General features: G+C 32.5%; 2 protein-coding genes and 2 long non-coding RNA genes across 6 annotated transcripts in view; 2 read left to right on the top strand and 2 right to left on the bottom strand.

Moving 5' to 3' along the window:
- The window catches only part of LOC123264925 (F-box/LRR-repeat protein 16), a 367,204-nt gene that overhangs the window by 181,547 nt on the left and 158,603 nt on the right, over positions 1–27,054 (top strand). The window lies entirely within an intron of this gene.
- On the bottom strand, positions 1,184–3,820 carry LOC123264934. Its single transcript, XM_044728469.1, has 3 exons — positions 2,621–3,820; positions 1,396–1,861; positions 1,184–1,324 (listed from the first exon to the last, which is right to left on the bottom strand). The coding sequence occupies exons 1-3, from the start codon at positions 2,717–2,719 to the stop codon at positions 1,302–1,304; spliced, it is 588 nt and encodes a 195-aa protein (XP_044584404.1). The 5' UTR covers positions 2,720–3,820; the 3' UTR covers positions 1,184–1,301.
- On the bottom strand, positions 5,953–8,919 carry LOC123264937. Of its 3 annotated transcripts, none has more exons than XR_006509451.1 (9): positions 8,814–8,913; positions 8,692–8,754; positions 8,407–8,610; positions 8,004–8,336; positions 6,952–7,075; positions 6,563–6,877; positions 6,225–6,480; positions 6,089–6,151; positions 5,953–6,016 (listed from the first exon to the last, which is right to left on the bottom strand). It is a non-coding gene; the product is annotated as an uncharacterized LOC123264937 (long non-coding RNA). The 3 variants fall into 3 exon arrangements; XR_006509453.1 differs by having other exon boundaries at positions 6,563–6,852; XR_006509452.1 differs by lacking the exon at positions 8,692–8,754 and having other exon boundaries at positions 8,814–8,919.
- Positions 11,245–12,239, top strand: LOC123264938. Its single transcript, XR_006509454.1, has 3 exons — positions 11,245–11,386; positions 11,465–11,576; positions 11,659–12,239. It is a non-coding gene; the product is annotated as an uncharacterized LOC123264938 (long non-coding RNA).

The raw sequence follows: 27,054 nt of genomic DNA, 5'->3' as shown, positions 1-27,054 counted from the left end.
TCCCCTGATCTGACCGGAGATAGCACACCTTCGCATCTCTTCCTAGCAAGTTTTGTGCACTCTTCACGAATGCTTCAAAGCATAGACCCGTGTCGGTTTTATTTTTCATCGGATATGCCATGGCTAGTCTCGAAAAGTCGTCTATAAAAACAGAAATGAATCTGTATCCTTTAGGATGTGTAGGAGGACTGATGGGCCCCATCGTGTCCGAGTGTATCACTTGTAATGGTTCCGTTGCTCGTTTACGCGTCGTTTTAAACGGCAGTTTGTTGAATTTGGCAATCATACACACCTCGCAATCCAAAATCGAATCGTCAAACACCGTTTTTCGGAGCTCGTCGTTTTCCGGGAATTTCTTTTGCAGCGCTTTAAGGTAATTTATCGAGGCATGACCGAACCTAACATGCAACAGCAACGCCTTGTTGTTTGTTTTTCTCTCGTTATTACTATCGTCAACCGGCGAGTCTACCTCTGTAAACTCCGTCACCGGTAGTTCGTTCACGTCATGAAATTTTCGATCCCAGCTAGTTGTATCAAAATTCGCATTCTCGTATGTCGGTTTCTTACTTAAACTAAGACTTTGGGTATTAGATTCACTCGTTTCATTCGTTTCGGTTTGTTCGTCAGTCGTTCTATTTTTACTCTCAGTTTCCAATTCTTTCTCACTCGTATCCATTCGTTCGATTTCGTCAGTCATTCTTAGTTTCTTTTCGTTAGGTCCCTCGTTCTCACCGTCTCCCATTTCCGAACTCAAATTTGGGTTATGACTGTCGTTTGCTATCATTTTATCTGTTGAGGAAATGTCCTGTGGCCTATATCCCACTCGTTTGACATTTAATTCACAATTTTTAGATGTATTGGCTGCAATGTATTTCTTAACCATCCTAAGCCCGTCGTTATACTCGTCTGAATTGTTTCGATCGATTACAAGTTCAATGATCCAGTATGGTTTACTATATACGCCCGAAATAAACAACTCGTTTGAAACCGGATCAAAAATATCTATTCTCTCGTTATCTAAATAAATACTCAGACCCATCTCAGCGAATTTCCTCAAAGATAACAGATTGTCTGACAACGCCTTGGCACAGATAACCTTTTCTAATTTTAAAGTTTGATTATTTTCAAGAATTATTTCAACGTCCCCAGCTCCGTCACTCGTCAAGTCAGCTGAAGGGTCGTTGTTCGTGCATTTTATCGTCCCGTAATTTCTCTCGTCCAGAGACTTAAAAATAACTTTGGAATGTGTAAGGTGCTCTGTTGCACCTGAATCAGCCAGAAACTTAGCCACTACTATACCCTTATCCTTTTCGTTCTCTCGTTCCTGATTTGTATCCAACGTGTGTGTATGGTAAGTTAACGGATTATATCTCACATCAAGCATAAATGACTCACCCTTTGCTGACTCCGCTATTTTTACATTCCCATTTTTATTTTGACCATGCTGGTTGGGGGTTTTGTGTCCACCACGTCCTCTATAGGCTCCAAACCTGGGTTTCTTAGTCTCACTGCTTCCTGAGTAGTCGATATTTCTCCTTTTCTGATTCAGTCTGTCGTTGACCTTTTTAAAACCTTGTGAATTTTTAAGATAATTATACCTGCCTGTTCCACTCGTTCGCCCTCTGCCTCGTGAACCACCACTTCGTTTTAGTCGTTCCAGTCGTTGGGGACACTCGTTTGCTTTGTGCTTCGTGAATTGGTTATACTCGTAACATTTATGCATCCCTGAACCCTTTCGGGGACACTCGTAACTGAGGTGACCAATATCCGAACACTTGTAACATCTCGTTTTCGGATCTTTCTTGGCCGTCAGTGCAGTTCCTGTTTCGGTACTTTTCATCTGCTTTTTGTTCGCCTCTGCCTGTATTAGAAACAATTTTAGTTTTTCGTAATCCAAGCCTTTGCCCGTGGCGTTTTTAGACACAAACTCTATTGACTGTACTTCCGGGACTGTAGCCATAATAGCATTGTAAAAAGTATGGCGTATTTCCTCTTCGGAAAGTGCCGTTGCACCGGATATATTTCCATAGCTGCGTATAATCTCTTCGAATTTTTCGCAAAACCCTGAAGAGGTTTCTTTATCAGGTGTGTATTGAAGACTATACAACTGTTTTCTAACTAACACTGTCGTTAAATTTGTTTCACATCGTTTTAATTCTTTGATTTTATTTAGTATTTCAACCGGGCATTTAAGATGAACTACTTTAGAGTGATAGTTCTGATCAATTCGATTAATCAGAATATCCCTAACTCTAAATTTGTGCTTATCCGTCGTTGCACTGTCAAAAACTTTACTAGGTTTTACATTCGTATCTATTACGTATAATAAATCATTCGTTCGTAATTCTGAAGAAAGATAGTCATAGAAATGTTCAAATTTTGTTTGAGCTGTTAGTTTATAGTCACGTCGTGTACTTGAGTCTTTACTTATTATTTCTAATTTAATTGCGTCTTTCACATCGTTTACTAGCTTGTTTTTCACCTTGTCCTCTCGTTTCGCGTTGTCAGTCTTATGGCTATTCAGTTCCCGTTGTACTAGATATGCTACGTGGTTTTCCAACTCATTTTCATTCGTCATACTCTCTTTATCACATTCGTCATTACACTCATTTTTATTTACCTGAGACTTCATGTACTCTTTCAATTGGTCCATTCGTTTGTCTACATCTGATAACCTCTCGTCAATTTGCTTTTGATTAAGACGTTGCTCGTTCGCCATGTCTTTATGCACTCGTTCTAATTTTTTTCTGCGTTTCGACCGCCTTGTTCAATACTGTCGTGTGCTGATGAAGCACATTGTTCATTGCTTGGAAACATGTCTTCCAATCCCCATCCGCATCGTTCGCTCGTAGTGTTTTTTGTGGGGACCCCTTTGAATCCGCTGCATTAGCCTTTTCAGAGGATTTAGGAGGAGGATTGCCTGTTTTAAATTTATTTAGCAACATTTTAGTTGGTATTGTTTCAATTATTTTAGGTCGACCTTTACCTGTTTTAATGAGTTCTGTCTGGGTCGTATCCACTTGTTCCGTCGTATCCTCGTCGTTATCACTCGTTCTGTCGTTAACACCCTTTTTACTCTCATCGACACTCGTATTGTGGCCCACGTCGTCAGTACTCTTTTGTAATTCATCGTCACCTCCCAGCAGCTCATTTTCATCAATCTCCTCCTGCTCTCGTTGGATTTCAGTCCGAGGCATCAATGGTGTTTCACCATTCCAACTGCCCACCCACTCGTTTAGGGCTTTCCACTCGTCGTTGGTCAAGAATGTTTTATCTGAAATGTAATTGTAAATAATTAGTTTGTGTTTTCATTTACAAACACGATGCTTTGGACATTGTCTCTAACCCGGTTTGCCGAACACAAGCATCATCAAGTTGAGATGAGTCCGATTGTGTGTATCCGAACACAAGATATCACACAATCAGGCCCTAGTCCCCTGCACAGTAGGCCCGAGCACAGCACTGACCACCGTACAGGTGACCCAACGAGATATGATTTCTTTAATTTTATTTTCTTTAATTAAGAGAAATCTTTCGGGTCTGTTCTGATTTCTTTCGAAATCAGTACTGTCTCGAGACTTGTTTTGTTATCTTGCAGGTGTTATTTGACAACAAAACTTTGGATGCGCACCCACCTGCTTTATACTCGACTTTCGTCTGAGTCATGAGAATAACGTTGTTCCCTTTTATTGTCACCTCCACCTTTTCGTCGGGGTGGTTTTCATCGAGCCTGAACACGCTCTTTAACTTGCCTACGACGCACTTAAACATGAGGTTAACGTACATTTCGTCTACGTTGTCTTCCTCCACAGCTGTTTTATTAAATAAGATATTAATATTATTTCAAACATATTGTCATTTGTATCAATCACATCGTCATTCGTTTATTTTATTTCAGTTTTGAAAGAAATAAATTCAATACATGTATTTTTATTTTATTTTATTTTAGGCGGCGTGGATGTTGTGTCGGTTGCACGAGACCCTTTGTTCGACAAAGTTCCTTTTTATTTTTAATTTGAGAATTTGTTTGGTTGGCCAACCGTTTCTCAGAAAAGCAAACACTCTTCTCGTTTGTTCAACACAAAGACCTCTCTTTGTCACACATCGTTTATCTCTCTCTTTCTCTCGTCACTCGTATACACGTGTATATGTCTTTGTCTCACCGGACTCTCGGTTTCCCGCGCAACAACCCACACTACGCCATCTTTTTATTTCGACTAGTTTATTAATATGTTACGCTCGTTACTATAAGCTTATAATTTCGCATCTTAAGAAACGAACAATGACTGTAAATTATGACCACTCGTCTTTCTCTCGTTTATCGCTCAATGTCACTGTTTAGTTTCTTTGGGGTGCATGTACTTGCCTGTCGTATCGTTCACGCTGTCTGCATCGTGTGCCGACATCTTTTTCACCTGTTGAGCTTACTACTTTCACTTCACTTAAAATCACACTTTTTTATTTATTTTAATTTGCGTAGTGGAATAGTGCTGATTCCATAACCTGAAGGGAAGGTCAGGGTTTTAATTACGTGAAATTAAATGCGTATCAAATAATGTTGAAGAATAAAGATTTATTATTTACACTATTGGTACAACTACTTCCGAGGAGACTCAAAGTCATAAGTGAAGGAGCGTGTTCTCCCGAGGCCAGTCGGGAGCTCCCGGCGACAGCCGAGTGCGCGCTACAGCGGCGCATAAGGAAAGTACAGATAGGCGGTATTTCCAACAAATATTTCTTTTACCTTTTTTAGAATTTGGTAAGACTTAAATTTAAAAAAATAAAATTTTTTTATTTTATCTTTTGTAATTCACGATATTTATTTTTAAACTTTTTATGATCTTAGTCAGGGCACGGAATTCAAGCGATAAATATTCCATAAAAAATCTATGGTTACTCAATACATAATTAGATATCGTTTTTTTTTAATAATTCATTAAATCATCGATAAAAGACAAATGATTATAACAAATTTTATAATCTGAAAGTAGTTATTGCATAATTTTTTCAAGAAAACCATCTTTGATGTAAGTTATTCATATTATGGTCAATCAAACGTAAATCTTTGATTTTCCGAATATCTTCAATGTACTGAGTAATAGTAATAATTTTATTTTTAAACCGACAAATAAGATAATGAGATTATTGTTAATATTTTAGATGTATTTATAGTGGAGAGATTTATTGTTATAAGATTGATCAATTGTTGATAGATACCGTTAACACTAAATGAAATGATTTTAGCTTGTAAAGCATGACGAACTGCAAATAAAGTCCCTTCGTCACCCCAAATTTTATTAGCAGCAACCATTCTTAAAAAATCATCTATACTTGGACTTTCCAACACATCATTTTCTTCATTACCAGTTCTCACTTCAATCTCTCCTACTGTACATATTCTTTCGTAAAAACTTAAATTCATTGTTACTTGATGAATGACAAAAATTTTAATTTCATAAAATCTCTCTTCGTCATTTAAAATAATTTCAGCAAATGATCGAAATAAACAATTTCCATCATCTTTGACGTTATCAAGAAAAAAATTATTTTCAATCCCTCCTCTTATGGAGAAGTAACATTGGCAATTGTTTTGAATACTTTTTTTTAATCAGGGATACATTCATCAATATATTATTGTTATTATAATTACAACTAATTTAATTTAACCGATAGCGTCTACAATTCTTAAGATATCTTATTTAAACTAAGCAAGTATAAAACAAGATTAAAAAGTAAGTAAGACTACAACAAACATGCTTATGCAATCAGAACTCAATAGAGTTCGCTTAGTAGTCAGAATATCGGAAGATAAAGACGACTCATTTACAAAAAGTGAAAAATTTTTTTGAGTTGAATACCTTAGCATTTATCTTACTATGCAATTCGTTTTTATTTATTTTTTATATTTCAATACGAAATCTACTTCCATTTCGGATGCCGAATGGCCTTTTTTAAAAATACAACCGTATAATTCATAGCTTCTTGCACTGCATAAGATGTATAGAGCAGTAATTCCCTATGAAAAAATCTAAATTTAGTTTATCCATTTATATTATGCATTACAAAAAGGAATTTATTAATATTTTACATTATTTCCTTCGTGTAAATGAAACGTTAAAAGCTGATTAGCTTCTAAATTTGCTGACAAGCACTGAAATAATAAAATAAACTATAAATTAAGAAATAGTAGGCTTTTATAAATATGACTCATTGAAACAAATTACTCTAAATGATCCATCGACAGTTACTTCTGCAGCTACTTTTAATTTGTTTATTAGCATAGTTGATCCTAAAAATACAGCAATCTCTTTTCTATTTTTAGTTATTGCTTCTCCAATAAAAAATTGTGAATACAACTCATTGCTTTGTAAATATTCAGACAGTTCGAACATATTACTTGGACTATCTTTTTGATGTTCTGCAATAGTTCTAATAACTATTTGTCTAGCAGCTGCGACATTGATTGTTGGATTCTTGTAACTTTATAGAAATACAATAATTTGAAAGAATTACTATTAATTGTTACTATTATTATTATTATAGTTATTATTGTCTCACTTACGTTTTCAAAACTTTATTAACAATTTCTTGTACTAGTAAATTACTTAATGCTTCTTTTTTTAATTTTTTTATTTCCAATTTCGTATTCCGATTTGGTTGAATATGATTGTGTTCGGATTCGTCAATTTCAATTTCTCCGGTATCGTATTTGTTAAGTACGACTGGACAGGCAAATTTAGTTGAATGCTGCGCGCAGTAGTAACGGTTACTTGTGCCTTGACATTTGTGATAGATCCAATCGCCATAGGAATATATTTTTGAATTTGGCTTAAAGCCATCGCTCTCAATTAACTCCATTTTATGAAACAGACAATATCTAAATGAATGGGGAATTTTTGGTAATAGTATATCTTTGTCACTAACTTCATTTATAAACAATTTATTAATCACTAAGGTAACATTAAACAAAAAAAAAAATGTTATCATGAACAATGCGAATTCATTTGAAATGTTTATATTTTCATAAATATTCAATTGATATGAAATTCATCCAATCTTCCAACATCATTCTTATCTGCAACACATTAAAATCAATAAAATTAGTCAAATTATTAATATTATAATTTTCAGAATATTGTCAAATGAATTGACAAAATCAATATTAGTCTTCTAAAATAAAGTTTGCCATTGTGACCTTAAAGATATTTAACTATAATATAATTCAAATTAACGATTTAAAAAATCTTCTTGATTGAGTTGCATTGTCCATAGCAGCTTCTTACTGTTATTTATTTTTTACTACATAATTTATTGCTGCTAATAAACAACTTTAAAAAGTTAGAAGAATACAATAATCAGCAACAAGATGAATAGAAGTATTTACAATTTTTTAAATATAATTTACTGTGCCTAAATGTTTATAATATAAGGTGAAGTGGCCAGTAGCTGCTCATAAACCAATGTGTCCACTGTATGTGTCTGTATATTTATATTCTCAAATGCAGATATACAAATACATGGAATGAGCTGGTACTGTTTCCTGAGCAGCTACTGAATACCTTACCTTAGTGATATTTTTAATAGATGAGTTATTTTTGGTTAAAAAAAGCTTTCCAGATAATAAAAATGAAATTTCCCTATAACTTTAATTTTTTTTTAATTTTTACTTACATTGACGTGTTTCTAAAATTTTCAAAATCAGTTCGTGAATATCAGAGATCATAGCTTGTTTAAAATATTATTCAATTGATATTTTTCCATCGGATAGTAATTTTAAGTTATTAGAAATATGATTATTTATTTTTATAAAGGATTGTTTCTCATACAATTCAAATTGAGCACCTCTTTCCATCATCTTCCACGTATTTTCTGAATTATCGCAAATTCTCTTTATACACTCTAGTTAAGTTGATAATAACAATAATATTAATAATAACAATAATATTAATAATAATAATAATAATAGTAATAGTTCTATATACATTGAATTTAATAAAACATACCTGAAAATTGAAAAATGTCTGGGGTTGAAGATCCAAATTCACTTCCCATATGCCGATCAAAATATTCCGAAATATTTATTGAATCGTTGGTACTATTCGAAAATGATATTATCGTTGCTGCAGGTTCCCACCACCTTTTAATGAAACTCATAAACTTTTCTAAGTCTGTTACGGGCTCAATGTAAGTTTCTTTTTTATCTCGAATTGTTTCATTAATTTCCATGATAGCATTTTTAAATTGATCCGGGAGTAATGATGGAATAAAAAACTCCATTTCAATACTTCATGCCTCATATTTTCTAAATTAAAACTTTTCCATTGTCTCGCTGCCATCTGTAAAAAAATTAATTTACGAAAATAATTCGATGAAAGACATTTGTAATAAATAATAAAATTAATTTACTCTGATGTAATTCATCCAACACCCTTTAACGTCAGTCTGTGGTAGAGCTTCTAGAATAGCAAAAGTCAAGGGTAAATAACAGTCCGTAACAACTCGTTTTAAATTTTCTTTGATCGATGGTATTCTCAAGATCAAGTTTTCCCATATTTTAGCATATAACGATTTTGTTGTAGAGTCAGATAATACAAAAACACATGGAATACCCTGTGGATTAATAAATGAAGTATAAAAATATTATTCTTATAAATTCATATATGAAAAAATTATTGTTGTTGTAATAGTTACAATATTATTTCTTCTCAAAAAGAAAATTAATATTTGGGATATTTTAATATCACTAAGCTGAATCTATAAATTAATTCAAATAAATAAGATTAGATTTTTTGTCATTAATAATTATATCTTACTTTATATGTTGCATGCAAATAAATTTCTTCAGCCTTTCTCAATAGATCAAAACAATATTTTGTCGATAAAATAGAAGCACATGACCCATCATCGGCTTCGACCTGATTGTAAGTGAAAAAAGTCAATTATATAACAAAAGTTATATCTTAAAAAGAAAAGTTTACTCCTACAGTTTAATTATTTGTTTGTTATTTTAAATCAATAGCAAATTTCAAAATACGAACATTTCCTCGGCTTAAATATATTGAATTCACACAACACAATTAAAATCTTTCTTAAAAATGTTTTGAGTCAAGAAAATTCGTTCTACAACGAAGAATTTGTTTCTATGTAATAAGCAAGTGGAAACATCAAGTATTCTGAGTAATTTCTTATAATTATTATAAATTTTGTTTATACCCCAAATATTTTCTATTGGATTGAGATCTGGTGAATATGGTGGATGTTTCAAAACGATAATGTCGGGGTGTTCTCGAAACCATTCATTTACTATTTTTGCCTTGTGCACAGGATTATTATCCAGTATAAAAGTTATAGTTGGATGAATTTCTACTGGGAATAGTCTTCTTGCAGCAGGATACATAATATTGTTGAGAATGTTCTTGTACTTTATAGCAGTAAATGGAAGCTCAAGTTCTATTAGTTCCATTAATCCATATGACGTCATACATCCCCAGTACATAGAACTTATACGACTAGACCGAGCATTTTCAGCAACATTTTCAGGATTCATGCGAGTGTTTTTTTCTCTCCAAACTCGAAGTCTATTATCGGTCACACTTTTAAAGGTCTACAAAAATGAAAAGAAGGTATTAAGTACATGAATTTTATAAATAATTGTGATTAAAATAATTTAAAAATTTTTTAGTTACTTTCAAACGGTAATTGTGACTATACAAAGCACATTACAAGTAATTACAGATCTTGTGGTGATCAATAATCATGCATGTTGTCGATTATGTTATTATTAATTTAAATATGATCACTTACTTTAATGAAATTATCCCTTAAACAATTAAATTAAGAAAAAAAATATAGTTTAACATTAATTAACATTAGATAAGAGTCCCAATAGCTGCTCAGGAGCCAATATCTGCTCACTCCATGTATTTGTATATCTGCATTTGTGAATATAGATATACAAATACATTGAGTGGGCAGGTACTGGTTCCTGAGCAGGTACTGGGGCTTTTACTTTAATCTGTATTTACTTGTTTCCATTTTTCACAATATATGATATAACTTAAAAACATTTTAAAAATTCAATTAATGGAAGTATTAATTTATAATTACTTTTTCGTCAGACCATATTACATTAGCCCATTGCTCACTTGTCCAATGTGAATAATCTCGACAATACTTAATTCTATCTCTTCGGTTGTCTTCGATCAAGAGTATTTTTTTGCATGTTTTTCCATTTACTAAACCTTTTTCTTTTAGTCGTCTGCTAATAGTGGACTGGGAAATGTTCAAATTAGCACGATCAGCAAAAGATTTGCAGCTGTTAAAATTATTTTCTTTGGCTGCTCTGTACAACTCTTCATCTTCATCTCTTGTCGTTTTACTTTTTCTTTTATTCTTGCATCGATTGTCAATCAAACCATCCTTTCCAAATTCAGAGTATTTTTTGATCCATTTACTGACCGTATTTAATTGACATCCAGTTTCTTTAACGATTTCACTTTTTTTATATCCAGCTACATAAAGGCTTATTATTTTTGACCTTTGATGAATAAGCTCCGATTTATTATCCATTTTGTAAAGATAAATATTTTATTTTGATTTAATTTCAGGGAAACGACTAGAATTAGTATAAATAATTCAAATTATAACGATCAATGCATTAGCACTTTTTTCTTCAAAAGATATACAAATTTTAATATGAAAATATTTATGATTTTTTAATAATTAATTATATAACCAGCAATAAAATTGTTGAGATAAATTTATAAGCAACGATTGATATGAGGCAACAAATAACTATATTCATGTTTAATAAATACGTCAATTTCAAGCTATGAATAGATTCGAAATAAATTTTTCAAATCTACTAAAAACTTATAAATTAAAAAAAAAATAATTAAATAATGTTTCTATTGGACTTGATTTTCTTTTTGTGTAAAAATAATACTGTATAAAAAAAAAGTCTTAACAAAGTACAATATTGAGCTACCCGACCTTACTGTTTTATCAGATCTGGTCCAAGATCGATCTGATACTTGTCGACCAAATCTAGGCTTGGTAGTCTGAGCTTTAAACGCACTCATTAGTGTTCACCAAGTCTTAGTTTATTAGTGTGATTTTAAGACCTAATCAATACTTGCCAAACAAGTTTTATTTTATCAATCCTCTTCAAAAATTCATTCAATACCTTTACTTAATCAGGGTTTTTTTTTCGATAAAAATATTATTATATAATCAAAAAAAAAAAAAAAAATAGAATGCAGAGAAAAAAATATCAGCATATGAATCGTTCAGAAAATTGACGATCAAAAATAAATGATAACCAGAATCAATAAAAAGTGTCAAACAAAAATTTATCTTTGCGGAAGTGACTGCTATTTAAAAATATGTAAGTCTTATTAATAATTTAACTGTTAATTAATATGAACGAATTGAATCAATATAATGGATTTATTTTCTCTTACAGGGACCAGAGAGCAAGAAAGAAAATTAATAACTGCTCGATTGAAAACTTCCGAGCAATTATTTGATTCAATTAATTGGCGTTATATCAACTTATATAACAGAGAAAAATGGACGTAAGATCTTAATTTTTACACACATAGTTTAATTAATTACTTTTATAAATATATATTATAATCAATATTAAATCTATAACAGTGCGTTTGCTGAGACGACTGAATTAATAAAAGTAAAAAATCCCTTCGAATGTTTTCAACACTTCTCCGACCTTTATCACCAATTCAAGGTATCAATGAAACTTTAAATTTTATTTACATATGAATTTATTTAGAGGCGATAAAAGTGATTTGTATTAATAATGCTAAATATTTACATAGCACGATACGCGCGCACATTAATTTTCACCCATAAGGAATCGTGGACTTATTGTTCAGAATTTCGACTAATAATTAATTAAGTTTCTAATAATAATTAACTTCAAGATTCTCATGTATTTTCATTTTAGGAATTGATACACAGGCAGAAGTAATTTTTGATACGAGTAAATAATTATAAAAACTATCAAGAAACTTTCTTCTTTTCCCAAAAAATTATAGTTCTTCCATGAAATTTGATTTTATTTCCATACTTACTCTTTAATTATGTATAATTGTTCCTGGAAAAAGTTGAAATTTACTTAAGATATAATTATTTGTTGTAATTATTTGACAAATAATGCGTTTAATAAAAGTCAAATTTAAATTAAATCGAATTGTGTGCAAAACTTGGAAAAATTAAAATAATAACTAAGTAATTAAATAGTAATAAGTAATTATAATAAAGAAATTAATTATCACCTTAGCAGAAGTCGCTGATTGCAATGCTGAAGAAGTTGTCTGTGCTCCACTAGCAGAGGCAGAGCTCACAGCGATGGCTTGTTGCATCGCAAGGGTAAATATTTCCATAGGTACGATTCCAAAATTGAAGCTTTCTGTTGATGCCGAAGACGAGGAGCTTGAGGAAGGTGGTGCTGATTGAGTACCAGCAACGGCACGTGCCAGAGCCGCGGTTGTAATCGCGCCGGTAGGAATACGCGGTTGAGTGCAACGTTCATCGCTGATGACGAGGGTCATTACAGCGTGTTTATTTAAGCTATTACTTATTTTTTAATTTTTTAATCCATAAATATTGTATTTTTTTTTTGTATTCTTTAATTAGAGATGTACAAATTGAGAGATTTTCAAATTTTCTTGTCCATAATAAGAGATGTTCATTTGTAGAGCTTTTTTATATTCAGAATTGTTCATTAGTATATATGTCAAATAACCTTGATGTCTTTTATTAGAATTGTCTGAATTTAGGTTTGTCATTATTTTTTAATTTTCTTTGTATCTTCTTTTTATAATTCCATTTTTTTTTAATTTAAATTGTTTCAATGGATTATTTTCTAATTTTAGGCCTTTTCAGTTTTAATTTTGTATTATAATATGATCTAATAATTTAGTAAATGTCTTTATATTGAGCTATAGTTATTTGAAACTGTTTATTTTTAAGACTGTCATTATAAATGACGTAAATTTACAAATTTATCAATTGAAATTAATGTACACACACTGAACATATTCAAAAATTTTTTCTTAGCATATTTGGTCCTTAGCATAACACTTCAGACATGAACAGACCTGAGCGTATTTAATGCTTCAGCCATGAACAGGCATGGACAGGCATGATTATGTCTAATTTCAGGCCTGATCATACATGAACAGGCATGAGCAGGTCTAATTTCAGGCCTGATCATACATGAACAGGCATGGTCAGGTCTGATCATTTTTTTCCGAGTAGATCTGATCAGACTTGCATAGTCAGAGAAGTGTTAAAATTTTTTCTTTGATGAAAAAAATTTTTTTGGACATCACAAAATGTGCAAAATTATTTTTATCATTACGTTTGAATAATTTTGAAATAAAAAATTTGTTACATTTCTTATGGGATGTTTTGTTCTGCTCTGCTCCTGCTTTATATTAAAATCATTACTTATTTTATTATTTAAATAAATGTGATGTTATAATGAGATTCTGTTAAATAAATAAATTAGGACTATCAAAATATATTATAAAATCAATTTTTATATTATATTTATGATAAACTTATTTGATACGTTATGTACTTCATAGAATTGTTGTCACATAAGATAGCAGCACAGCAAGCGGGAACTTCAAGGCGCACGGATATCACAAAAGTTAAGCAGCATTGAGCGCGGTTAGTAGTTGGATGGGTGACTGCTGGTGTTACGGCCGTACAATTATATGTAATCATTTTTTTAAAATTTTAATTCATTATAAAGAATTGCGTATGACTCTATCAAGTACTATATCCATAAAATTAAGCAAAATAATTAATTAAAAGTAACAATGGGCTTTCAGACCTGACCATATCTGATCAGGTCAATTCATGCCTGATCAGGCATGGTCATTTTTCATGTCTGATCAGGCCTGAAGACTCATAACTGTTCATGTCTGATCAGGCCTGATCATTTTTTCCCGGGTAATGTTAAATCATGAATTCACTACACTTATTCATGCTCAACTTAAATTAAAAAACAAATAAGAGGTTAAATCATGAAATGAATATTGGTGATTTTTAAAAATAATTTTTTTATAAAATTCACGAGTTAATGAAATAGAGCTATTTAAATAAAAAAGCAAACGATTTGATCTAGTAAATTTTAAAAATTGCTAAAATATTTAATTGAATAACTAAATTTTGAAAAATTGACTTCCCTACTTACTAATGAAAAAATCGCAAAGATTATTCGTAGTTTTTTTTAAATTATCTAATTTTTATTAATAAAAAGAGTTAACTTTTTTTCAAACCCGAGAAAAAATGTTTCTATATAATCACATATGATTATATATGGAATTGTATATAAGATTATATATAATTATATATGACTATATATGTAGCAATAAACAGCCATGCAGGATTATATATAGTTCCATATACAATTATATATAAATATATATGGGGTATTCCATGCCAAATCGACCACTTTTGAACCTTACCCCTTTAGATTTCGCTGAAAATTTTTTACCTTTTTCTACTCGATGAAAGACGTTTTTCAGAATTTTTTCAAATTTTTTTATCCAACCCAAAAAAAGTTATGAAGCTTTCAAAAAAATGGCTCTTTTATTTTCAAATAGCCATAACTCTCTCAAAAATTGACCTTTCGGGACGTTTTTTTTTTCAAAATTTTTGTTTTTAATTGAATTTTTCGAAAAAATAAATAAAAGAAATTTAACATGATCGCTTCTATGAAATAATCGCGTTTTTTTGTATAAAATTGTTATTTTTCGAAGTTAGTCATTCTCAATTTTTTTTTTTTTTTTTAAAAAAAAACTTCAATCAATTCTACAATTATCCCCGTGTATCCCAGAGTGGGCCGATTTTTTTTTCTATTTTTTTTATTTAGTTGAAAAAAAAATTTTCAACATTTTAAAAATGCAGAAATTTTTTTTTTCATAAATATTATTTATATAACATAATTAATGTAATTATATGATTTTAAGGTATTATATTCTCTATATATTGTCCAAATTTACCATTACAACGATTAATATATAATTATTATTATTAATATTAATATATAATAATAAATAATTTGGTAGGAATATTCCTTTCGCCGAGTAGAGGTCAGCTAAGAACGGATTTTACGAAATTCCACCCACAAGGGGGGTTGCGGGGGCGTTAACAATAGAAAATTCCCATTTTTAACCTATAGCTCCTATCGACTTCAAATTTGGTAGGAATCTCCTATATGTGATGTAAAAATGATCTAAGAGCGGATTTTACGACAATCTACTCCCAATATGGATTGCGGGGGTAGACGTTAAAAATGAAAATTAAAAATTTCCGACTTCTAGCTCCTACAGACTCCTAATTTTGTATGAATTTTGTGTAAGTGATGTAAAAATAATTTATGAACGAATTTTACGATATCCCACTCCACAGAGGAGTGCGGGGGTGGGTCTTAACAATGAAAATTTTAAATTCCCAAGCTGTAGCTCCTATAGACTCCAAATTTGGTAAGAATCTGTTCTATGGGATGTAGAAATGATTCAAGAGCGGATTTAATGACAGCCTATCCCCAATGTGGATTGCGGGGGTGGGCGTTAACAATGAAAATTTTAAATTTCTGAGCTACAGCTCCGACAGACTCATAATTTTGTATGAATTTTCTGTAAGTAATGTAAAAATAATTTATGAACGAATTTTACGATATCCCTCCCCACAGGGGGGTGCGGGGGTGGGTTTTAACAATTAAAATTTTAAATTTTCGAGCTGTAGCTCCTATAAGCTCCAAATTTGAAAAGAATCTGCTATATGCGATAAACTGAAACTAAGGAAACGACCCAAAGTCGAAGAAAGTATTTACTAGCGTTATAGATTGAAATATAGATTAACTATCAAGTTGGAATACTAAAATAAAATAATAAATTATAAAATTAGTGTAAGAAAAGTAGATTTAAGCGAAAGATGTATCAGAGTTTGTTAGACAAGCTGTACATCTGGTGCCAATAAATCTATATATATAGGAGATCCCATTTTTGAACTCACTCATCACGAAATCTCAGAAACTATTAGGTCGATTGACTTGAAATTTGGTAGGAATATTCCTTTTGCCGAGTAGAGGTCAGCTAAGAACGGATTTTACGAAATTTCACCCACAAGGGGTTTTGTGGGGGAGTTAACAATAGAAAATTCCCATTTTTTTTATTAATTTATGTGTGTAGTCATTTGTTTTTTGTTTCCATCAATAAAACAAAAGACGATCGTTTTTTCGTCATTCTTTTTTTTTTCTAGCTTATAAAGAAGTCGGAAAAATGTATAACATCACCTCTACGCTTTCAATGCTTCTCCATCCACACCATCCCACGCATCCACCCCCCCACTCCCACGCATCCACCAACGTACTCCCACGCATCCACCCACGCACTCCCACACATCCACCCACGCATCCATCCATGCACTCACCCACATCTATGTATATATGAGATTTCCACGTATATAGTCACTCATCACGATATCTCTGGAACCATAAGACCTAGAGTATTGAAATTTGGTAGGAATATTTTTTTTACCGAGTAGAAGTCAGCTAAGAACGGATTTAACGAAATTCCACCCACAAAGGGGGTTGCGGGGGCGTTAACAATCAAAAATTCCCATTTTTAAACTATAGCTCCTATCGACTCCAAATTTAGTAAGAATCTTCTGTAAGAGATCTAGAAATAATCTATGAACGAACTTTACGATATTACACCCCACAGAGGGTTGCGGGGGTGCGTATTAACAATGAAAATTTTTAATTTTCAAGCTATAGCTCCTACAGGCTCCAAATTTGGTAGGAATTTTTTATAAGTAATGTAGAAATAATTTATGAACGAATTTTATGATATCCCACCCCACAGAGGGTTGCGAGGGTGGGTATTAACAATGAAAATTTGTAATTTTCAAGCTATAGCTCCTACAGATTCCAAATTTTATAGATTATTTCTGTACATGATGTAAAAATAATTTATGAACGAATTTTACGATATCCTACCCCAAAGAGGATTGCGGGGGCGTTAACAATAAAAAATTCCCGTTTTCAAACTATAGCTCCAATAGACTCCAAACTGGGTAGGAATTTTCTGTTAGAGATGTAGAAATAATATAGGAATGAATTTTACGATAGCTCACCCCACAGGGGTTTGCGGGGGTGGGTATTTACAATTAAAATTTTTAATTTCAAAGCTATAGCTCCTATAGACTTCAAATTTGATAGGAGTCTTCTATATGTGATATAGAAATGATCTAAGAACAGATTTTACAACGAATCACCTCCAATAAAGATCGCGGGAGTGGGTGTTGACAATAAAAATGTTCATTTCCATAATATAGCTTCTGAAAACTCTAAATTTGGTAGAAATCTTTTATTTCTCCTGTAGAGATCATCTCAAAATGGATTTCAATAAATTTTACTTCCGATAGGAATTGCGGGGGTGGGTGTTAAAATCTAAAATTTTAATTTCCAAACTGTAACTTCGACAGACTTCAAATTTGGTGGGAGTCTTCATGTATCATGTCAAGTTCAGCTAAGAATGAATTTTATCAAATTTCAACCCCAAAGGGACTGCGGAGGCGTTAACAATGAAAATCTTTCTTTTCAAAACAAGTTTCTATGGACTCGAAGTTTTCTTGGCATATTTTATTTTTAATGTAAAAATCATCTCGAATAGGATCTTACGAAATTTCTCTCTAACATAAGAGTGCGGGAGTGATAGTTGTCAAAAAATTCATATTCTTCAAATATATTTCCTAGAGATATAAAATTTGATAGAATCTTAAGAGAAACAGGTAATTACAGGGATGGCCTCCAAGGTCAATGGATTAAAATATTTTCCTTTTTTAATAATTATATTTTCTTACCACAATCGTCTCCTTGGCAGCGGCGAAAAAGTCATTGTAAGGTTTCTAAAATTTAACTTCACATGTAGCTATATAGTCAACGGACTAAGTATTTTGCATACATTTTATTTTTGCTGATCACATAACCAATGAATTGTTCTTATTACGGGATCGCGGGAATGTAACAGATTAAAATGAAAACATTTTCTAAACACTTGAGATGTGAAAAAGAAATTTGGCTATTCATTTTAAGAGATTTCGTAAAATCAAAAATTAAAATCGTAAATCCAAAAATGATTATTCATTTTTGGAGAAAGCCACGGGAATGTTATAGTGATTGCACATTGAAAGTTACAATGGATATTCGCTAGAATTATGACACGGATAAAAGGTACAGGCCAATCCGATAGAATTTTGAATATGTGCAAGTCAGAACAATACTCCAATTGAATTTCAAGTCTAGATCTCAAAATACAATTCTATAAAGTGCCCAGCGGAGCGGGCGGGTAACAGCTAGTAATTATATATGACTACTAGCTGACCCGGCAAACGTTGTTTTGCCATATAAATAATTTCCTAGTAATTTCTAGTGTAGACAAAAAATAGCTTACTTATTGTAAGTATGTATGTATGTTAGAATGTGTATATTGTATGTATGTAAGAATGTGGTATATGCGTGAAATAAGCATGGAGCGCTGTGAACGATGAGGGAATATAAAAATAACAAAAGGCAAACATTATTTTTAAGTTATTATAATTTATTCCTTCAAATTATATATCATTAATTAAACAATTACGACAGTAACACTATTAAACAATATCAATTTCTTAATGCTATAGCGTGAACAATATTTTTTGTTAGTCCATCTTTAGCTAACACAAACAAACTGGATAATTTACCCGTTCGAGAGCATGCCACGTATAATTGTCCGTGTGAAAAACATGGTGTTCTCAAATCTAATCCACAAACAGACATCGTTTGACCTTGGGATTTGTTGATAGTCATTGCAAATGCCAATCTAATCGGAAACTGAATACGTTTGAATTGAATTGGCACATCTGTAGGTATAATAGGAATCCGTGGTATGAGTATATTTTCACCTCTGAACTTGCCATTTAAAATCCTGGCTTCGATCACGTTTTTCATTAATTTTTGAATGACTAATCGCGTACCGTTGCAAAACCGGGGCAGGTTCAAATTACGAAGCAAGATAATTGGAGATCCAACCTTTAATTGTAAATTATGCGGTGGCATGCCTGGCAAATCCAGTGAGTTCAAAAACTCTGTGGAAAAATTTACTGCTTCGCTGTCGTCGCAAACTGTATCAATAGATTTATATGATACCAAGTTCCCTGGCAACAACATTTGTATCTTCAGATTTAAATTGTCAACGTCTACATTTTTTGCCGCTAAAATCGCTCTTTCTGCAAGCCACTCATGATTTATGTACTGTGTGTGTACATCGGGAAATATTTGTTCAATGAGAGTATCTTGCGAATCAGCGATTGGGCAGAAATCGGTCGGTAATTTTACGTATCCAGTTTCATCTATAGCAACTTTTCCATCACCGATATCTAAGAGTTGTTTTGAAAATGTTTCAGCGGATGGATCTTGAAGCATTTGAACGCGCATATTTATTTTTAGCTGTAATTTTTTAACATTACGCCACAATGCAGATGATTTTAAGCAAGCGTTGATCTCATCAGCGTATGTTGAACGTGGAATGACTGGAAGTGTTTGTCTGAAATCACCTGAAAGGACCAACAGAGTTCCGCCAAATAGTTTGTCACTGTTTTTAATATCTTTCAATGTCCTGTTCAACGCCTCAATTGAATGTTTGTGTGCCATAGTACATTTATCCCAAATAATAATTTTACACCGTTTCAGCACAGTGGCCATGGACGATTGTTTCTTAATGTTGCATACTGCGTCAGGGTTATTCTGAATATTTAGTGGCAGCTTAAATACTGAATGAGCTGTTTTACCTCCATCCAATAAAGTTGCTGCAATGCCCGATGATGCAACGGCCAATGCGATGCCATTATTTGATCGTATTTCAGCAAGAATTAGCGAAATAACGAATGTTTTGCCAGTTCTACCCGGTGCATCCAAAAAGAAGAACCCACCTTGTCCAGCTGAAACTGCGAGCATAATGCGATCATAAATGGTTCTTTGTTCCTCATTCATTAGTGGGACATTGCGGGCAACAATCGCTGCCATTTCTACAGTACTGTACTGCAGTTCACGATTCATTTCAATATTCATTAAATCAGATGCAGTTCGATTTGGCGAATTCATACCGAAATTACTAAGTGGTAAATTGGCAATAACAATGCAAAGATCCTCAATAGCAATCAATGCTTTATTGTACATTTCGTCGCTGAATGTTATGGTTAGATCGTGGCACCGTATACGATGTTGATGCAATATATCATCAGTCATTGAATCTTTGTGATTTTCCCATAATATCTGTGCTCGGGCTGGGAAACATGTAGTCAACACTATAGCGAATAGTAGACGAATTTGTATTGCTGCACAGTTCAATGCAGCTTCAGCAAGCATGCATTCCCACTGGTTGTCGTCTTCCAGCAAGCTGAGTGCAAGGCATGCATCTTTATACGTTGTATATTGTTGCCCATTCACTTTACGTATATCTTGAAATGATAATGGGCCAGTAACATTAACCAACAACAGTCGAAGATAAAAGCACTCCGTGTGTCTTGGATTGACTGTAAATAATCGCCCCAAGGCGTTTGATTTAAATGAACTGAGACATGCAGCAACTGGTGAGCCTTGCTTGCGGGGCATCCATGTTTTTGTTTGAGTCCATGTGAAATAGCGTGGTACTTGTGAATAGAGTAATGTTCGTGCAAAGGCACCAAAATCATCCGCACGATTACACAATTCAAAAAATGCAGTGAGTGTAGTTTTAGGTGGATTTATTGCACGATCAATCGCTGTCTCGTTCGTGAAAAATACACGCTGACCGTTTTCAAGATGGATGGCTAATTGAACAACTGCTGGATCCCGTTCATGAATTGGAAAACCAAAGATACGCCAAGCAGCTTCATTGGAGCTGATGTACCGACCAATTTGGTAGAGCGTTATTTCATCGTTTTTATTCACTGGAGGAGCATTCACATTAGTATTTTCCACTCTAAACACAGCCATATCACTGTCTTTATGGACATACTTGCAAATGTATTTGATGCTCTTCACAGAACTGCAGAACTCAACATTAATATGAGCATTATATGTCTTGCTCAACAGAGGCGAATATGGCACCACCCAACGATTGTCAATATCAATGTCTGTGTTGATGATATTTTTAATAAATGATTGTCCGCCATTTTCAGGATTTCTTCGACGATATATTGGGTATCCGTCGACATTTGTGACCGTATCATTGGTAAAATCTTTAGGGAAATTTTTAGTACATTTTCCATCAGCCATGCAAGGCGATGAACTATTAAGAGTACCACATGGACCATGAATCATGTTTGTTGTAACAATATCAAACAGCAGTTGGTCAGTGGATGGATCTGGAATTTCCGCAGAAATGATACTATCGATTTCTTCAGGACGGATTTTGTCGATGAACCAAACCAAAATGTGTGCATGAGGTAATCCTCGCTTTTGCCACTCAACCGAATACATCCAGCAACGTGTGGGACCAAATACATGTGATTTAGTAATGAAACTTATTAAAGACTTCAACTTTTGTCTGAACACACGTGCTGTAATGTCATGGCGATGTATTGCATTTTGGCCAGGCAGTAGCAAAGATGTAATCTCTGGCCATTTTGGATTACATGTGAACGTGATAAATAAACATGGTCGTCCATATTCGCGCACGAAAGTCAGAGCATCCTGTATATATTCTTGCATATGACGTGGACTGCCTACGTACGATGATGGTAAAATGACATGGTTACCAATTTCGGCGAAGTCAGCGTTGTTGTTGATAGCGTCTCGCAAATGAATGTACTCTTCCGCGCGCAGCTTTTGTTGATTATATCGTAAGTATCGTAGTCGTTCGCTCTCAATCTTCGCGTACATGTCGACCATGAATTGTTGACAAAGCTCACGACATCGTAAAATGACGTTGTCCAGGCCACGTCTAATCATAAATCGGTACGCATAATAATCCTTTGAGCTAACGTTCTTGTTTGTTTCAGCTCCTGTAATATTTGTTCATAAAAATTAATTTAAATTTATTACGTTCAATAATTTAATTGTTTTGTAAAATGATTAATGATCAAATTAATAATCAATGAAGTACCTGATACGGGATCTCGTTGTTTTATGTTTATGCAATATCCGTCTTGTCCCTTCCAGAATATTAGCGGATATTGGAGAGCGTCATATGAACGATGTGTGTCAGCAATGAACTGAAGATTATTATTTCTTCTACGAATCACAATTTCTCGTGCAACTGTACAATCGCCAACCATGATTCCAGCAACATCATCAACAACGGGTGCATTGAATCTACGAATATGCTCTCCAGCTGGTGTTTTATCAGGATTAATGACGATAGCGTGATTATCGCTTTGTAATTGGTGCATATGTGATTTGAATATTTTCAACAACTCGTTGTGCTCGTTCAAAAGAGCATCTAGCTCGCTGACGATGCGCCTGGCATAAAGTGAATCAAGGTTATTATAATCACAACGTGCATTCACGCGATTGGCAAGTGCGCTTCCGGAATCCTCGCCGCCCATAAAGTAGATTTGTAAGAATTTATGTGGTTCGTTTGGCATTGGCAGCAGTGAGCCCATTTTATGATAAACTTGGCCTCTGATTTTGAATGTAGAATTGAATTGTTGACCATTTGCATTAGTATTTCGAACTATTTCTGTTGCTCCGAACGATGTCATTTGAAAGCATGAATTAAATCTTCGAATTGACTTCAGGAACACGTTAGAATCTGGATCCGTGCCGATAAGTAAGCCGTTCAATGGTTCAGGTGGTGTTTCAATTTCAGGTAGTTGCACTTTTCCTGACGCGCAACACATCCCAGCTGGCTCATTTTTGAATTTCAGTGCATGACAATGCGGACATTCCTTGTCCATAGCACCAATTACCACTTTTGAATGAGCATAATATTCAATATCGGGCTCATACTGGAATGCTAGACGCAGGAATGAATCAGATATAAATGCTCGATGTACCTGTTGTCGTTGTTGGTCATTTGTTCTTCGTCTATTGACTGTGAAACGGCGTGATTGTCGTTGTTCTAATCTTCTGACTTCATTGCGTTCAGCTCGTGTATCTTCTGGCTCTTCTTAATGCAATTGCGCCATTCTGACACGTGCATCAGTATTTTGTCGCTGGATTTGTTCTTCTGTTCTTTCGGATCTGCTATTTCGCAAGTTTCGAGCTTTACTTGTACTGCGGCTCAAATCAGCCCCTTTGCGTTTTCTTGGCATTGCTCACTGTACAAAACATACATAAATAGAATTAATGAAATTATTTAATGATGAAAAATGTTAAAAGAATAATGAGGGCCAGGATTTTTGCCGCAGTTTTGAAATGATTACTTTTAATTTATGAAATTATAACAAAAATATAAGTTTTATGGAAAAATTTTTCAAACAAAAGTAAAAAATTAAATTCTATGAAAACATTGTCTCTTATAATTTTTCATACAACCAATATTTCCATTGACATTTCAAAATAAAGATTCATAATGATTGATTTTTTGGAAACTATGAAAATCTTAATTGTTCAATTACATTTTTTTAATAAAATTAAATTAAAATTACATTTTTATAAGATCAACAACATTTTCGATATAAATAAAAAAAAGTATACTTACAACACAAAATCCGTTGTTATTGGAAGCTCGTGTCACGTGTTGAGTACTTTTGAGGTTATAAAATCACTTGGTCAACTAATCGTGCAAAATACACTCAAAATTGATAATTTAATTATTATTGATAAAATAGGAATGATTAAAAGTTAATATGAGAGTTACACTGAGATAGCAAAATAATAATTGTCAACGTTACTACTACACTTGATGCATAAACAATAATGATGGCCGACAACTGTGTAGGGAGTGAGAAAGAAAGGAGACCAGCTTCGTTCTCATCCCTACTCCGTGCTGTTTACTGGGTCAGAAGTGACACCTGTAGACATCTGGCGGGGATAACTAATTAAATGACGATTGATCAGTTTTCGATCGGAGAGGAAAAATGATTAAATTACTAAAATGGGTATTAAAAAATAAGGGTTGATCGTAGAAGGGTGAAAATTGAGGATTGTATGTATTTTTGTATGTTGTATCATAAAAAAATAGAAATTAAAAATTTTGTCTAAAAAATAAAAAAAAAATTTAGGGGTGGACTACCCCTAACATTTAGGGGGATGAAAAATAGATGTTGGCCGATTCTCATAGATACCGGATAAGCACAAAAGATTTCATTAAAATCGGTCAAGCCGTTTCGGAGAAGTATGGCAACGAAAACTGTGACAAGAGAATTTTATATATTAGATAGATAGATAGATATATGGAGCAATATACAACCAAGCAAGATTATATAGTTCCATATATAATTATATATAGCCATACATGATTATATATGGAATTGTATATGAGGTCATATATAATCATATATAATTATATATGATTATATATGGAGTAATATACAGCCATCCAAGATTATATATAGTCCTATATATAATTATATATGCTTATATATAATTAACATATATAAAAATTTTTTCTCTTTGGTAATCACAAAAAGTGTAAAATGATGTTTATAATTACGTTTAAATAATTCTGAAATACAAAATTTGTTACATTTCCTATGAGATGTTTTGGTCTGCTCTGCTACTACCTAATAGTAAAATCATTATTTATTTTATTATTTAAAGAAAATAAATATATTATTAAAATAAATAAATTATGAATTATGACTACCCAAATATATTATAAAATCAATTTTTATATTATATTTATGATAAACCCATATGATACATTATGTAGATCATAGAATCATTGTCATCTAAGACAGCAGCACAGCAGACAGAAACTTCAAGACGCACGGAGATCACCAAAGTTAAGCAGCATTGAGCAGGATTAATAGTTGGATAGGTGACCGCTGGTGTTATAACCGTAAAAATATAGCTAGATTTTTTTTGCATTTCAATTGGTTACAGAGAATTGCGTAGGACCATATTAAATACTCTATCCATAAAATTAACCCAATAATTAATTAGATGTAATAAATACCCGGGAAAAAATGATCAGATCTGATCAGATATGAACAGGCATGAGTCTTCAGGCCTGATCAGATATGAAAAATGACCGGGTCTGATCAGACCTGGCCAGGAATGTTCATGTCTGATCAGATCTGTTCATGTCTGACTCAATCAGGTCCATAAAAGAAAAAAAAAGATTGGTGCTGACGGGGATTCGAACCATGTACGTTGCGCTCTTCAGACTGATACTTTACCTGTTGACCCAATGGCTTATCTTAACTCTATTGTACCTTTCAAACTACTTTAAGTAATTTAAATTTTATAGATGACTTATTCTTATGGTTAACGGAGTTCTATACTCAATGTATTAATTATTAATAATTAATTATACACAGTAAAAAATTTCGCGTCATTGCGTCAAAAAATTCTGTGTTAAAAATTTTTATGTTAAATATTTAACACTTTTTTGTGTTGATTTAACAGAATAAATGTTAAATTTACACATAAAAGTGTTAAATATTTAACACAAAAATTTTTAACACTAAGATTTTTGACGCAATGACACAAAAGTTTTTACTGTGTATATTAGAGTGATTTATTTGGGACGGCTGTGTATTTTTTTCGCTCATTAACATATGGTTCTATGTAAAGTAAAAAAAAATTTTTTCAAGGTTTATTCCGTAATTATAATTTTATTATTTTCTTTTTAAAATTGAAGTTTTTTTTAATTAAAACGTATAGGAAATGAAGAATTATTTGTGTGTTCTACAATTCAGCAGCCTTTGACACTACTGCAATGGACCAAAGCGTAGCTTGAAAGACACCAGAAAGGACACCTTGAAAGGACTTATCGCTTATCGATATCAACTGATATATTTTGGTATTTTCATGCTATCAAATTCAAACTTTTACTAAATAATCTTATTTTTCGCGTATTCAATGGAACACAGTAAAAAATTTTATGTCATTGCGTCAAAATTCATTGTTAAAAATCATCGTTTTGGCATGGAAAATTAAAAAGTTCATGCTTATATAAGCCGAAATTTTTGATGAAATTTGTACATTTAAAATTTATAGGGGGATAGAAACTGATGCGTCATACGGAACGTATTAATTTTAAAAATAGAACTGCAGTCTATATTTCAATAAAATTTTTCTTCCAGACTTAAAATATCATTTAAGAGGGCAAATCATGCATGAACAGTTCTTGTCAGCTGATATATGGAGTTTTAATCCTTATCTATTTTAGGCTAGATCAGACATGATCAGACATGGACAGGCATGGACAGGTCTGATCAGGCCTAATTTCAGGCCTGATCATACATGAACAGGCCTGATCAGGTCGGATTTCATCCATGATCAGATATGAACAGGTCTGATCAGTCCTGATCATTTTTTCCCGGGTATATAATTAAATATTGTTATATATAATTATACATAATTATATATGATTAGATATGATTATATTTGGCCATTTTTCATATATAATCATATATAACCAATTTATATATAAATAAATATAATTATATATAAATATTTTTTCTCGGGAAGCCAAATATCTGAACGAAATAATTGATAAAGAGACAAAAATAATCTATTTTTAATGATGTCAAATGTAGAAATATGCTATAAGATCAATGGACTAGGAAAATATTTAGCTGAAAGATTGAAATTTAAAAACTGATATTTCTATTACTTGATGACTTCTTTTTATTACAATGTTGATGTTTAAAAACTATTTAAAAGATTTTTAAATTAAATTGTACCTAACTATTTTTTTCAATTTAAATTGATCAGGGCTATGATCATTTCGATAGGAAAGTAATGGAATTCTAATAAACTGTATCATTTGTTTTGAATTAGCTTTTTCATCAGAAAATATTAAGTCTATAATTACTTGTGATATTATTGTATTCTTGCGGAGTAACTTTTTTTTGGCCGTATAACTTGTCACTTACATA

Source organism: Cotesia glomerata, linkage group LG5, assembly GCF_020080835.1.
Source record: "Cotesia glomerata isolate CgM1 linkage group LG5, MPM_Cglom_v2.3, whole genome shotgun sequence".
NCBI classification, from domain to species: domain Eukaryota; kingdom Metazoa; phylum Arthropoda; class Insecta; order Hymenoptera; family Braconidae; genus Cotesia; species Cotesia glomerata.
Note: the sequence above shows the minus strand (reverse complement) of the source record. Positions and strands in the feature narration are given on the sequence as shown.